The sequence below is a fragment of the Paralichthys olivaceus genome, chromosome 22, assembly GCF_024713975.1.
Source record: "Paralichthys olivaceus isolate ysfri-2021 chromosome 22, ASM2471397v2, whole genome shotgun sequence".
NCBI lineage: Eukaryota > Metazoa > Chordata > Actinopteri > Pleuronectiformes > Paralichthyidae > Paralichthys > Paralichthys olivaceus.
This window is the reverse complement of record NC_091114.1, coordinates 16,157,627-16,170,295: the sequence shown is the minus strand read 5'-3', so window position 1 is coordinate 16,170,295 and position 12,669 is coordinate 16,157,627. Positions and strand designations below refer to the sequence as shown.

The 12,669-nt window shown below is 42.3% G+C and overlaps 2 protein-coding genes across 4 annotated transcripts; both read right to left on the bottom strand.

Annotated features, from left to right (window-relative positions):
* Positions 1-28: 28 nt before the first annotated feature.
* LOC109642663 (E3 ubiquitin/ISG15 ligase TRIM25) lies at positions 29-7,159 on the bottom strand. Of its 2 annotated transcripts, none has more exons than XM_069518528.1 (8): positions 6,814-7,159; positions 4,615-5,270; positions 4,345-4,453; positions 3,394-3,489; positions 2,666-2,899; positions 2,431-2,453; positions 2,119-2,267; positions 29-1,903 (listed from the first exon to the last, which is right to left on the bottom strand). In XM_069518528.1, exons 2-8 carry the CDS (start codon positions 5,226-5,228, stop codon positions 1,596-1,598), a joined length of 1,533 nt encoding a protein of 510 aa, XP_069374629.1. In that variant the 5' UTR covers positions 5,229-5,270; positions 6,814-7,159; the 3' UTR covers positions 29-1,595. The 2 variants fall into 2 exon arrangements, with proteins under 2 accessions (XP_069374629.1, XP_069374630.1); XM_069518529.1 differs by having other exon boundaries at positions 29-1,891; positions 6,814-7,126.
* Positions 7,160-7,643: 484 nt separating this feature from the next.
* LOC138406383 (sterile alpha motif domain-containing protein 9) lies at positions 7,644-11,645 on the bottom strand. Of its 2 annotated transcripts, none has more exons than XM_069518526.1 (3): positions 11,443-11,645; positions 11,005-11,067; positions 7,644-10,374 (listed from the first exon to the last, which is right to left on the bottom strand). In XM_069518526.1, exon 3 carries the CDS (start codon positions 10,259-10,261, stop codon positions 8,192-8,194), a length of 2,070 nt encoding a protein of 689 aa, XP_069374627.1. In that variant the 5' UTR covers positions 10,262-10,374; positions 11,005-11,067; positions 11,443-11,645; the 3' UTR covers positions 7,644-8,191. The 2 variants fall into 2 exon arrangements, with proteins under 2 accessions (XP_069374627.1, XP_069374628.1); XM_069518527.1 differs by having other exon boundaries at positions 7,644-10,404; positions 11,443-11,463.
* Between the last annotated feature and the right edge of the window lie 1,024 nt (positions 11,646-12,669).

Sequence of the window (12,669 nt, the reverse complement as noted above, 5' to 3'; positions counted from 1 at the left end):
ATAAAAAAAGTATGCAACCAAATACATATTTTGTTGATTAACTTTATTTATTATTCATTATAAAAGTTTGTACAGATATTTAATATTTTATGAAATGATCAATAATGCATTAAAACATACATTTTAATATAAAAGAGAATTAACTAATGCTAATTTCCTTCATATGCTCCTGTTTGTTCATCTTATCTCACTGTGGTGCGATTCAACAAATTATTATATTTAATTTTTTTTACTTTATTTATTTCTAATCCTCTTTATTAAATAAAAAAAAGCATCTTTTGAAATTTTTGTGTGAATTTAAAGTTGAATCTTTTCTTTCCAGCAGCTGTCTTCTATTTTACATTATTATAGACACTTTAAAAAAATCAAACAAATATTTTTATGCATCTTCCTCTGATAAAATAATCCGACAACATTGTGCAGATATTTCTAAACCGTAATAAAAAGGCAACTCCACCACTGACACGTTTTCAGCAGGCTTCATTTTTATATATGAATGGTTTTTTTTGTTTGGCCGCTCACAAAATCACTCATATCAAAATAAAAATCAGCTTTTCAACATCTTCAGGCCCAACGCAGCAGGTTTTTTGTAATAAAGTGCAAAATTCCACATCACCTGAAACTGTAGGAATATTGTAGGAATAATATGTGAAGAGTGCATAGGAATATTTTACATTTTCTTCAACGATGCATCAACTGATTTTAAAGCACAATGAATTATGAAAAGCCAAGTCATCCTGTAGCCAATGTTAACTTAGATTTACATCATGCCAAGCAGACACATGCCTTTTAAAAGTACATCCTCACTCTTTGGTTTGCAAAGTTCAACTCTGACATGAATGAAACAATCCCAACAATCTGCACGCACACGCACACAGACACACACACACACACACACACAGGACTCAATCAACACACGTGTTAGTAGCCTGGTGTATGTGACGAACTTCTAAAATCTTTTAGGTCAAATCTTTGAGCCGTTCACAAGGATTCTGATCGAAAAGGCTTTCTATGGTGAAAACTGGGAAACTCAAAGAATTCAGATATTTGTGCATCGAGGACTCGAAAACAATAATGAACTAAACTTTTTTTCCAGCAAAGTGAAAGTTCTCCTAACAAATAATTCTAAATTCAGTCTTGAATCACATTCTGTTAATGTACATTCATCTGTATGTGTAAATATCTGCTAATGTAAAGCACCTTTATTAAAGGAGACATGTTCTGCTTCACTCACAAGCATCATATTTCTCCTTTCAGTTTTTGTCAGTTTGCAGCACAGGTCTGACATGAGATCAGTTCTGAATCAGGCCGAGTCGCAGCTCTGAGTCGCAGCTCTGAGTCGCAGTTCTGAGTCGCAGCTCTGAGTCGCAGCTCTGAGTCGCAGCTCTGCTCTCGTCCCGTAGATCTCTGCGTTCTGTGGAAGGTTTGAGGCAAAGTGTGGCAGCTGTTCTGTCGGTGGGACATTCAGAGAGAGGATGTGTGTGACACTCAAACAGATGTCGGAACATCTGCTGCACTCACTCGAAGCTGAAGTATCAAAGTCAAAGTGCTTCGAAAGGTGTAAAAATATATGTGTAAACAAATCACATCCTCGGTTAAACCCCCCTCTCCTCCTCCTCCTCCACCTCCCATTCTCTATCCTCTTCTTCCTCGTCGTCTTCCTCATCACTGTCATCCTCCTCCTCCTCCTCTTCCTCCGCTGGACTGTAAAGATCATCTGCCAGCTCCCTCCGGTTGGGTCCTTCCTCGTCGTCGTCCTCCTCCTCGTCTTCCTCCACCTCGCCCTCGCTCCGCATGTCTTCCTCGCTGCTGTCGTTGAGGTCGTCGTCATCATCTTCCTCCTCTGCCGCCTCTTCCTCATTCTCCTCCTGCTCCTCCTCCTCCTCGAGATCTGTAAGATGACCTGATGAGTGGACAAATATTTTTTAGATTCCCTGAAACTTTTATTATCTTGTCCTGTAATCTGAAACTTTACAACTGCACAAATTATCAGATTATATAGACAACACATTAAAATACAATGTGTCGCTCGCAGCGGGAACACAGCTCATGTAGCTGACAGGACTTTGGACAAAGTTATGATATTTGAAGATGACTGGATGAGAGAAAATGACGTACACAAGGAGTTTAAGGCAGAAACAACGCTACACTGGAGCTCCTCATCCAGGAACTTCCTCATTTCTTCTTCCATCATTGCTACGAGAACCTCCGTCTCCATGTCAACGTATTCTGGGTAGAACAAGTTTCTTCTCAGCTGCCTACGACACCTGAAACACACACACACACACACACAAAATGGCGGTCAATGGCCATTGAGTCTGGATGCCAGCAGAGTCAGAGAACAGCAAATTACAGAATCTGACAAAGACGATGGTTCTCAGATCAACTCCTCAACTTCCCGCACACACAACATACAGCAGCAGTACTTACTGTTTCCCCGTGGTCTTGTACGCCTGAAATACAAACAAACAGATGTTTGGACACAAATCACACAACTGTCATAATAAGCAACTGGAGTAATAATAGTAATATATAGTTAAGATGCTTTTATTGCTGCTGCTGTATTTATTTATGTGTTTACTGTAAGTGTAGTTAGAGCTGAAGACGTGTTACACGAGAATCTACGAAAAGTGGAAAAACAAAAGGCTGATCTCCGTTCACTCACCTCGATGAAGCGGAAAGGATCGTTTTCCTGCATGAGACTTTCGAGGCCACAGCGAGCCTCCTGGAGACGGGCTTGGTCCTGCGAGATCCTGGAGATGTTCTTCTGGATGGCCAGCCCGTTGGTGTCGCACTGAGTGCGCGTGCAGTCCCGCAGTCTGCCGACGAAGCCGAGCACTTTGGCCTTCATCTCCTCGCTGAGTCTGTTCAGGCACTGCTCAGAGTCGTCCATGAACTTCTGGATGAGCAGGAGAAGAGAAAGAACACTGCGTGAAAAATATTCTGCAGTCGTATATTATTATATATGATTCCATTATTACTTTTTAAGGGAAGTGATTTCTATGAGTGTGATGAATTTGGTCGAGCTTGACTGGAGTTAATGCGACTGTTGAGCCTCTCGCTCGACTGAGCGTCTTTCTTATTGTATCGTGATCAAAACATGTATTAAATACTATCGAGGATCCTTTTAAAAACCAAACACTAACTTCATACATCAGCTTCACAGATTCCAAGTCACACGTGTTTGAAGACATTTTGCTTTTCAACGTCTTTAACTTCTCAATGCTGCTGTCCATGGTGCTGAAACTGTTTTAACTTTGTGAGTAAGAAAAACACAAATCCAAAATAATACAACTCACTGCCAGCCCGTTAGCTGTGTGTACTGGCTGCTCCAGCGCTGCTACTTCATGACATTATCAACATTTTGTTGTTGTTTGAATTTGTTTGAATTACCTTGTTCTGTCTCTCCTTCTCCCTCTGCTCCTGCAGTTTCTTCTCCGCCATGCTGTACTTCCTCTCAACCCGGTACAGCTGCTTATCCAGTGAGCCCTGGTGACAGAGAAAACATCATGAAGATCAGTGAGGATGTTGAAAGTGTGATTAATTACTAACTCACCGTTTTTTAATTCAGCCGCAAAATTACTAGAACGTTTCCAAAAAATATTTCCAGAAAGATGATAGATGGAGAAAGTGTTTATTGTTACGTAACTGTGAATACATTCATACAAATATATATATATATATGTATATACAGTTCGTTTTTCTTGAAAATATACTTTAAAACCATAAAACTAAACATTACCGATTAATTTAAAAGTCATCAGTCAAGTTCCAGAAACATTTGAGGGGAACGGTTCACTATGTGGACAAACACAAACTTAGAATCATCCAACGTGAATTTAAAGATAATCTCAAACTTTTTGAGACTTTTGTTCGTTAACCTGAATTCTGGACTTTTGAAGGACACTGGTTTATCGAGTGATTCTGAACAACAAGTGGAATTCAACCAGTTCTAAAGAACAAAGTGGAACCCTCTCACAGGAAGTGGGTTTAACTGTGCTGGAGAAAGAGGCCAGAGTCATGTGACTCCTCCATTCATGTCACTCACACACACACACACACACACACACACACACTACAATGAACAACAATATTCATTCATTCATTCCAGATTCATCACAGGACTTTGTGTGAGCCAAACAATGAAGTGAGAGTGAATGGATAACGGTGCAAAACCCTGAGCTCCAACATGTTCGGTTCATCATCTTGACTTTTAAACACAAATATGAATAAACCAGGATGTGGATCGAAAACTGAAACCCGGCTGAATTCTTTGTAGACTTGTGTGTATTTGTTATCTCACTACACAGAGTGTGTATGTAGGAACCGTGAAGGTACTTGTACCTTGAGATCTTTCATCGTGTTCTTCAGGGTCTTCATTGTGTGTCCCGAGTGTTCTCCTTCTATGGTGCAGGCGTTACACACACACACCTTGTCGTCCATGCAGTAGTATCTGGACGTGACACGAGCACAGAGCAGCTTTCATTTAAGAAGTGGGACTTGAACCCAGATCAACAGAAACCACCACTGGAACTATTATCATGTTGCTGTTTCCAGATTTAACGATAAGACAGAGACACAGAGTGATAACATACGAGGGTCCGTCCCTCCTACCTGTAGATTTCATCGTGCGCGGGACACTTCCTCTTCCAGAAGTCAAATATGGGTTCTGTCAGCGGATGCTCGCAGAACGCCGGTAGTTCCAGATGTGGCTTGACGTGCTCCTGGCACATGGACACCTCACATTTCAGGCACGTCTTGACCGCAAACATCGACACGGCGGCGGCGGCGGCGGCGGCTCCATCACCTTCATGAGAAACAGAAGCAGCAGAAGAGTGGTCGCCCTCGCCGCTGACGCCTGGCGCCTCGGCTGCGACTGAGGGGCAGTAGTCACACGGAACTACGCACACGCTCCGAGAGGACGACAGCAACCCTCTGGATTTCAAACCTGTGGCAGCTTCAGTGGTGGCTCTGCGCCTGTGGCGGAAGTCGTCGGCGATATTGGCTAGTTTGAAATTCTTCTGGAAGTTGGTGCCGCAGCGGTGGCTGTCGCGGCACTCGGGGCAGCGGAGGCGACCTCGCTCTGCCTGCCGCTTGAGGTGATCGAGGCAGATCTTGCAGAAGTTGTGGCCGCACGGAAGCAGGAAGGGGTCGCGGTACAGGTCCAGACACACCGGGCAGGTGAGCTCCTCCTGCAGGACGCTGGACTCTAACTTGGCCGACGCCATGGGAAGAGGAGGAGGTGCTGGAGATGAGATGGTGAAGGGTGCCTGGAGAGAGATGGAGGTATAGAAAAGGGAGGATGGGAGAGGAGAGCGACGACAGTCAGTTTCTTATATCAACTCTAATATACCCAGCTTCAGCTCTAGAGTGAGAGCATTCTACAATCTGAGAGCTGAGTCAATAAATCCTGCTCTCGAACCGGAAGAGCACACGCTGGAATAAAGAAATGAAGAGAGGGACGACAGTCAGACGCCTGAATCCACCCGTCTGAGTTATTGCAAAGGAATTTGAGCAACATGATTAAGTTGGTTTAATGAGGAACATGACGTACAAGTGTGTGAATAATGTTAAACTGGTTTCACATCATGAAACCATTTACACCTGCAGGTTGAAAACATCCTCTCCTTTACACAGTTTTAACTTTCTTACTTTCTCCCTTTAACTTTTAAAAACTACTGCAGACGAATCCTTCTATGTTGCTTTGATCTGCTCGTTTTAATCTAAATTTACTTTCACAAAATAAGTTAAACTCTACTTTCAGGTATTTTTACTTGTTTTCATTTGTCTCCGCTGGTTTTAACGTCCTGGATCAGGACACTGAATCCTCCTCACTGACAAATAAAACTTACAAAGAGGTACTTTCAAAAAGTATTTTCAGTCCAGATGTAAAACAACGAACACGTCAAACTGCTTGAATTCATTTTTAAAGATCTACACATTTATCTAAAATGTTTTTTTTGTATTGCTTTTATTTTTTACCCATTACTCATCGGTTTAAATAAATATCATTAGCAGGGGACAACTGACAATATGCTGAACAATGATAGTACTAATAATACTAATGGTACTAATACTGATAATACACGTGTTTTAAGAATCAAACCTGTGAACATGTTGTTGACGTGGTTCTCACGGTGTCTCAGTGGTTCACAGACATTAACCCTGATCCGTCTCCTCTTATCTGCCATGTTGTCTCTGACGTGAGACACTGAGTCCACCGTGAGCTGCACTAATCTGCTGATGAGCACCACAGACAGGCTGAGGGACAGACAGAGAGAGAGACAGGCTGAGAGAGAGAGAGAGAGAGACAGGCAGAGAGAGAGACAGGCTGAGAGAGAGAGAGAGAGAGACAGGCAGAGAGAGAGACAGACAGAGAGAGACAGGCAGAGAGAGAGAGAGAGAGACAGAGAGAGACAGACAGAGAGAGAGAGACAGAGAGAGACAGACAGAGAGAGAGACAGAGAGAGAGAGAGAGAGAGACAGGCAGAGGGAGAGACAGACAGAGAGAGAGAGAGACAGGCTGAGGGACAGACAGAGAGACAGACAGGCAGAGGGAGAGAGAGAGAGAGAGACAGAGAGAGATAGACAGGCTGAGGGACAGACAGAGAGAGAGAGAGAGGCAGAGAGAGAGACAGACAGAGAGAGAGAGAGAGACAGGCTGAGGGACAGACAGACAGGCAGACAGAGAGAGAGACAGAGAGAGAGACAGAGAGAGAGACAGACAGACAGAGAGAGAGACAGAGAGAGAGACAGAGAGAGAGAGAGACAGAGAGAGAGACAGAGAGAGAGAGAGACAGACAGGCTGCTCACCTTGATAACGTTAAGTCCTCAGTGTGTCCTCTTCCTGGTTGTCTCCACAGAGACACGGAGACGCGTCAGAGCTCGACGCCGCGGTGCACCTGTCCCTCTGCGGCTAGCATGGCGCCCCGTCCCCGCCGGTCAGTTAGCTCTCCTCCCCGGTCCCTCTCGGTCCCTCTCGGTCCCTCTCAGGCCGAACACTCGCTCCACCAGCCCCGGGACTCGCTCCGGTCCTCGGTCAGTCGCCTCTTGTTCCGCGGAATCGAACGTTTGACGAGAGAAACGAAAGCGACGAGAAACTGCGGAGAAAAGGCTGCCTTCACGGAACCTCGGAAATTCTCCTGTTTACACCTATGACACGAAGCCCGTGTTTTACTTTCCGTTTTTAAAATAAATGAATCTGTTCTATTGTTTTGTTATTCTGCAGTATAATAGTATATATAATACTACTAATAGTACTACTACTACTACTAATAATAATTACTTTGTTTGTATAGCACTTTTCAATACAAGTAACAAAGTGCTCTATGAAAACAATATCAAACTCACAATGAAAATAATAATAACAGTATACTATATACAATACTACTACTACTACTACTACTACTACTACTACTACTAATGACAATAATAATACTAAAGATACTGATAAAAAAAAGCAATGGTCCCACATGAGAGCAGATTCTAAACCCTTTTTATTCAGGCAATAAATTAAAATTAATTTATTATGAATAAACTTGGATGCTTGAGATAGTGAATATCTGGCAGGTAGAAAGTAATAAATACATTTAAATAAAAAAAAACTTAAGTTATTGTAAATACTGAACACAACCGCAAAATAATGTGTTTTCCAAAAAGAGCATTGTTTTATTTCAAAATTACATTTTCACATATTTCTTTGAGTGATTTATTCAAGTTCCATAAACACATATAGATGCAATTGTGATTACGTTATAATTCAAGTCAAAAGAATAGAACCCATGTCATCCCATATCATAAAACCCAAATACAGTAGGCTGTATTTAATTTAAATCTTTATCACATAAGATTCAAACATATTTTATTATAAATATCCCCACATTACAACTATTAATGTCTGAAAGGAAATCTACACAGTTAAGATATTGTCAATCACAGTTGACCCCTGCACCTTTACAAAAACTGAAAAAAATCAAATAAAAGTTATTTTTCATGAATCCATAAATATTTCACCCCCAAAGCAAATGACGTTTAACAACACACGAATCATCTGTTAGGATAACGATGGTGATCTGTCGGTCCTTCCATCACTTTGGTCCAAACTGAATTATCTGCTGTAGGCTGAGGCCGGTGTTTGTGTTGCCTCGTGATCCCAAAGTGTTTCTTGTCAGTCACTGTGCACGAGGGACGCTCACTCTAGAGACGTCAGGACGACAGGACCCTTAATGTTGAGGCCAAGATAGAAACGCATGGAGCTCCACCTTGAATCTCCAGATTCAACCTCTGTTGAAACCTTTATTTTCCTACCTCTGGCCCAAACAAACACTCCCCCTTCATTGTGCTCGACCCTGACCGGGAGAAGGATGTTTTGGATTTCCGGCACTTGCCACACTTCACCTGTCATCCACATTTCGTTAATCCGACTTTCTTTCTCCAAATTAGGTGGATGTCCTTCACCAGCCAGCTCAGTGTCCACCGTGTTTTCCACAATTCCATCCAGGCGTGATTTGTGAATCCATTTGCTCAGTCCAGAGCCCTTACCCAGAAAAAACAGAGGCAAAAGGTGACGGGATCGAAGGTACTTGGCATACTTGGTCCTCTCATACGCTTTTTCCATAAAGGTGACATACTTTTGAAGTTGAGGGCCACAAATGAGGTCAAGAGGCAGCTGTTCAGACTCCCCTCGTGTTTCTTCTTCCTCTCTACTTCTGTCACCTGAACAGTCGTCATGATCTGTGGACGGTTGCTTCTCTTCTTCATCTTCCTTGTCTTGCACCACCGGAGGCTGTTCCCCAGGCCACAACAACAGCAGCACCAAGAGGTAGAACTCAGGACTTCTCCGCCTCCTTTCTGTGTCCAAGAATCTCAAAATGATTTTTCGGAGTTCTTCCACTGAGGTAAGCTGAGGAGAATCCGGCATCCTGTTGCTCAAGATGATGTTGGAGAGGATGTACCTCTCTGCTACAGGGACGTCATCAACATTTTCCTCATAGGTGTTTTTCAAAACTTCTTGGATTTCCTCTAAATCAGCCCCTGATTTCTTCTCCTCCTGAAACCGTGCACGGTTTCCCCTTGACGTGAAAAGGCCCAGATTCAAACAGTAGAGGAGGCCTGGGAAGCTGGTGGATTCAGCTGCGTTGTTTGTTGTGTAATGTTCGTAACAGAGGGCAACATCCTTCCAGAAGTAGTTTGGCTCTGGAGTCTCGTCGGGCATCGAGTAGGTCAGGTACCACTCAAAGAATTCAAACTTGGCTTCAACTTTCATTTTATTGTTTTTGATTAAACTCCTGCGTTGCTGATCACTGAGTTGTTTTTTTTCAAAGGCGATCTTTGCCACTTGAAGGAAGCCGAAAAGGCCCCGATTGTTGAACAACTCTGAAGTGGGCGTAGAACCTTCTGTGTCCATCTGTGGTTGCTCTTCTCTGTCTGCCTTCCTCTCCACATCTTCAAATGCTCTGAAGGCTTTTACTGCCATTTCCATGATTTTTCCATTTGTCTTAGAGTCCCTCAACAAAATGTTCTTGTAAACCTGCCCCAGAGTGTCAGCTATGTACGAGTTGTCTGGAGCTCGAGCAATGGCTATTTTTGCCCAGTGTTCAGCCTCCTCATAGTCAGGTGGTCTTCTACCAAGGTAATTCAGACGAGAAACAACTTGGGGGAAAATGGAGTTCTGTCTGAATTTATTTGACGCAGTCCTCAAGACAGAAAAAGCTCTGGTAAAATTCTCATGCTTCAGAATATCTTCAACCAACCTTGAGAACTTCTCTTTACCTTTCTCTCCCATTTCTCTCTTTGTCAGCAAATCTTTGATGAACAGCAGAACATGTGGTTGGACCTCTGCTCCACAAAGTGAGACCATCATTTTCTTCACTGTATCACTCCTGGAAATGTCTTTGGCAATTATCTCCACAGCAACACATGCAAATCCTTGGTGAACCATACACACCTTTCCATTTGATATCCTGAAGAACCTGGTAAAAGGCTCCATTCTCTTTTCAAAGGGGGGGCCTCCATGGATGGGATCAGGTGGACCAAGGATCCGTTGACACTCAGCCATCAGAAGGTAGGACTCAGGAACATACAAGTTCAGCAGTCCCACCATACAGAACAGTTTTGTGTTGGTGGCGTCAGGGTTTTTGTTCACATACTGTTGAACTTCATAAAGGTAGTCCAACATATCCTCCACTGACACCTCACTACCGTCAGCAGAGGATTCATCACTGGTGTGAGAGGACTGGCTGTCTGGGGATCTACGGTCCATCACGTTGCTTTATACACAAACAAGGTTTATCGTAATGATCGGAGTGAACCAAGAAACTTTTGCATTTCTCCCTGGTTCTGCTTTAACGGGTCAGTCCAGCAGATTTCAAATACCTGAGGAGGAGAGAACAGAGCCTGCATGAGCTCCATTTAAAAACACACAATAATTTATAAAGCACATTGGAATCAATATACCACAAATCATCTTTAACGGGTGAAACTGACTGAAAACACTAAGAAAGTTTTCATATTTGCATTTAGCGACACCATCAGGCCAAAAATGGAATAGATACAATATTTTAATCCTCGACTGAACAACAAAACTAACAACATTCCCCTCATCCCCAGCGGTACTATGTCCTCAGTGGTACTATGTCCTCAGCGGTACTATGTCCCCAGCGGTACTATGTCCTCAGCGGTACTATGTCCTCAGCAGTACTTTGTCCTCAGCGGTACTATGTCCCCAGCGGTACTATGTCCTCAGTGGTACTATGTCCTCAGCGGTACTATGTCCTCAGCGGTACTATGTCCTCAGCGGTACTTTGTCCTCAGTGGTACTTTGTCCTCACTGGAGAATGCTCACATGCTAAACTAAGACAATGAACACAGTGTACGTTCTAATTTCTAAGAGTAGCATGTTAGCATTTAGCTGTTACTTTAGTATGACGTGTAAGGGCAGAATTAACTGGTTATTCTAGTTAATTAATGATTAGCATTTCTGACTGCAGACTTGCATTGACTCACCAGCAAGAGATGTTGTACACAACCCGGAAACCCAGCGGTTCTTCTTGATGTTTTATATCTGATCTGTAAAAAAAACAAGTTTAGCAACTTAAAATAAAATAAATAAACCCTTCATGATGAGTGATTGAATATAAAATGGAACCTTATTGGGTCTTGTGTCATTTAAAGATGCAGCTCACTGACCTGCATCAACAATATACGGTGACGATATAGATTCATTTATGCCCAAATATATTTGGCTGAATATATAGAATTAAATATTACACCCCCAAAGATAAACATTTCCAGGAATATCTTTTTGGATTATATGAAAAATAGAAAACCATTATTGACATTTACATTTAAAGTAAATTGAAGGAGAACACGTTGGAGAAGCTCCAGTAAGATACGGACACATAAGAAAAAATAAACAACAAACGTTAATGTAAATCTTTTTACCTGATTCAGATCCGACCGGTGTGTGTGTGTGTGTGACAGCAGATCGGTTCTTATAAACATTGTGAAGCCACTCCCTCTGCATTCTGTACATACCGTAGCTGTGTTGTTAATTTCCTTGGTGATATAAATCACAACAATTAACAATCACAATGCTTTTCTTCCGTAGGACTTTTTTTAATAGCTGTACCATTTACTGAGAAATGAAACTGTAGTTCAGTCACTTCTGGAAAATAGAGTCTTTCCTGTAAACGCTCCAACAAAAGCCTCGCTCTGAAACTGTTCAGTTTAATGGGAAAATGATTCAAACCCAAAACAGCATAAATAATAAATTATATGTGGGAAACATTGTCAGTGTCGCTTTCCTTTTCAGAAAGTTGTTTTCAGTGTGTTATTAATAAATACTCTTTTGTAAGTTTCCTTCCCTGGGTTATTTATATTGGTACTCCTCTCATCCCCTGGACGTAAATCAGGGAACGCAACAGCATAATATAGATACGAACATATTGTCCGAAGCAGATTAGAATATTTTGAAGTTTCAAGAGGGTAAAATTCATCATTAGTGAAATAACAGGACACGATGCATATGTACATTGAATATTAGGAGCAAAGATACAGAACTGTTTAAATCAACCCACTAATAAACTAATGATGGATTCATGCTTGGGTAGAGTTGACTAGTTCCTTCAAAAAGTGTTTTGAAAGTATTGAAGTATACGCAACTTTGTAAATGTTCGATCATTTCATTTCTAAATGAGCAGAACATCTCACGTGATGTCAGAACTTATTTATTGTATCCGACGCTTCTGTCAACGAGAGCGTTCCTTCTCACTGTGTCTGGGACCAACTGTTTGATCAATGACGGCCAGAACTAAGATGGTGCTTTTTGTACAGGACGTTTTTCACTAGACTCTACAGACTGTGTGTCTATGTCTGTCTGTAGAGGTCTGTTCCCAGGGCCTGTGGTCATAACTCGCCCATGACCTCAACAGGAGCCATACGTGCACATCATTCAGCATCCTGCCATGGGAAACAAAATTAATGACTTAAATGAGCACAAACGAATTCTTTTATTCTTCGTTTTGCTATTTGAATAAAGATATTGTGAAGACGACGCCTGCTGACATGGTGAACCAACGCCTGGGCTCATGCATACGACTCACCCGTCCTCTCGTTGGAAGATGAGTCCACTTTTGTCACTTGGCCAGCTGAGATTAAAATCGTTGGCGC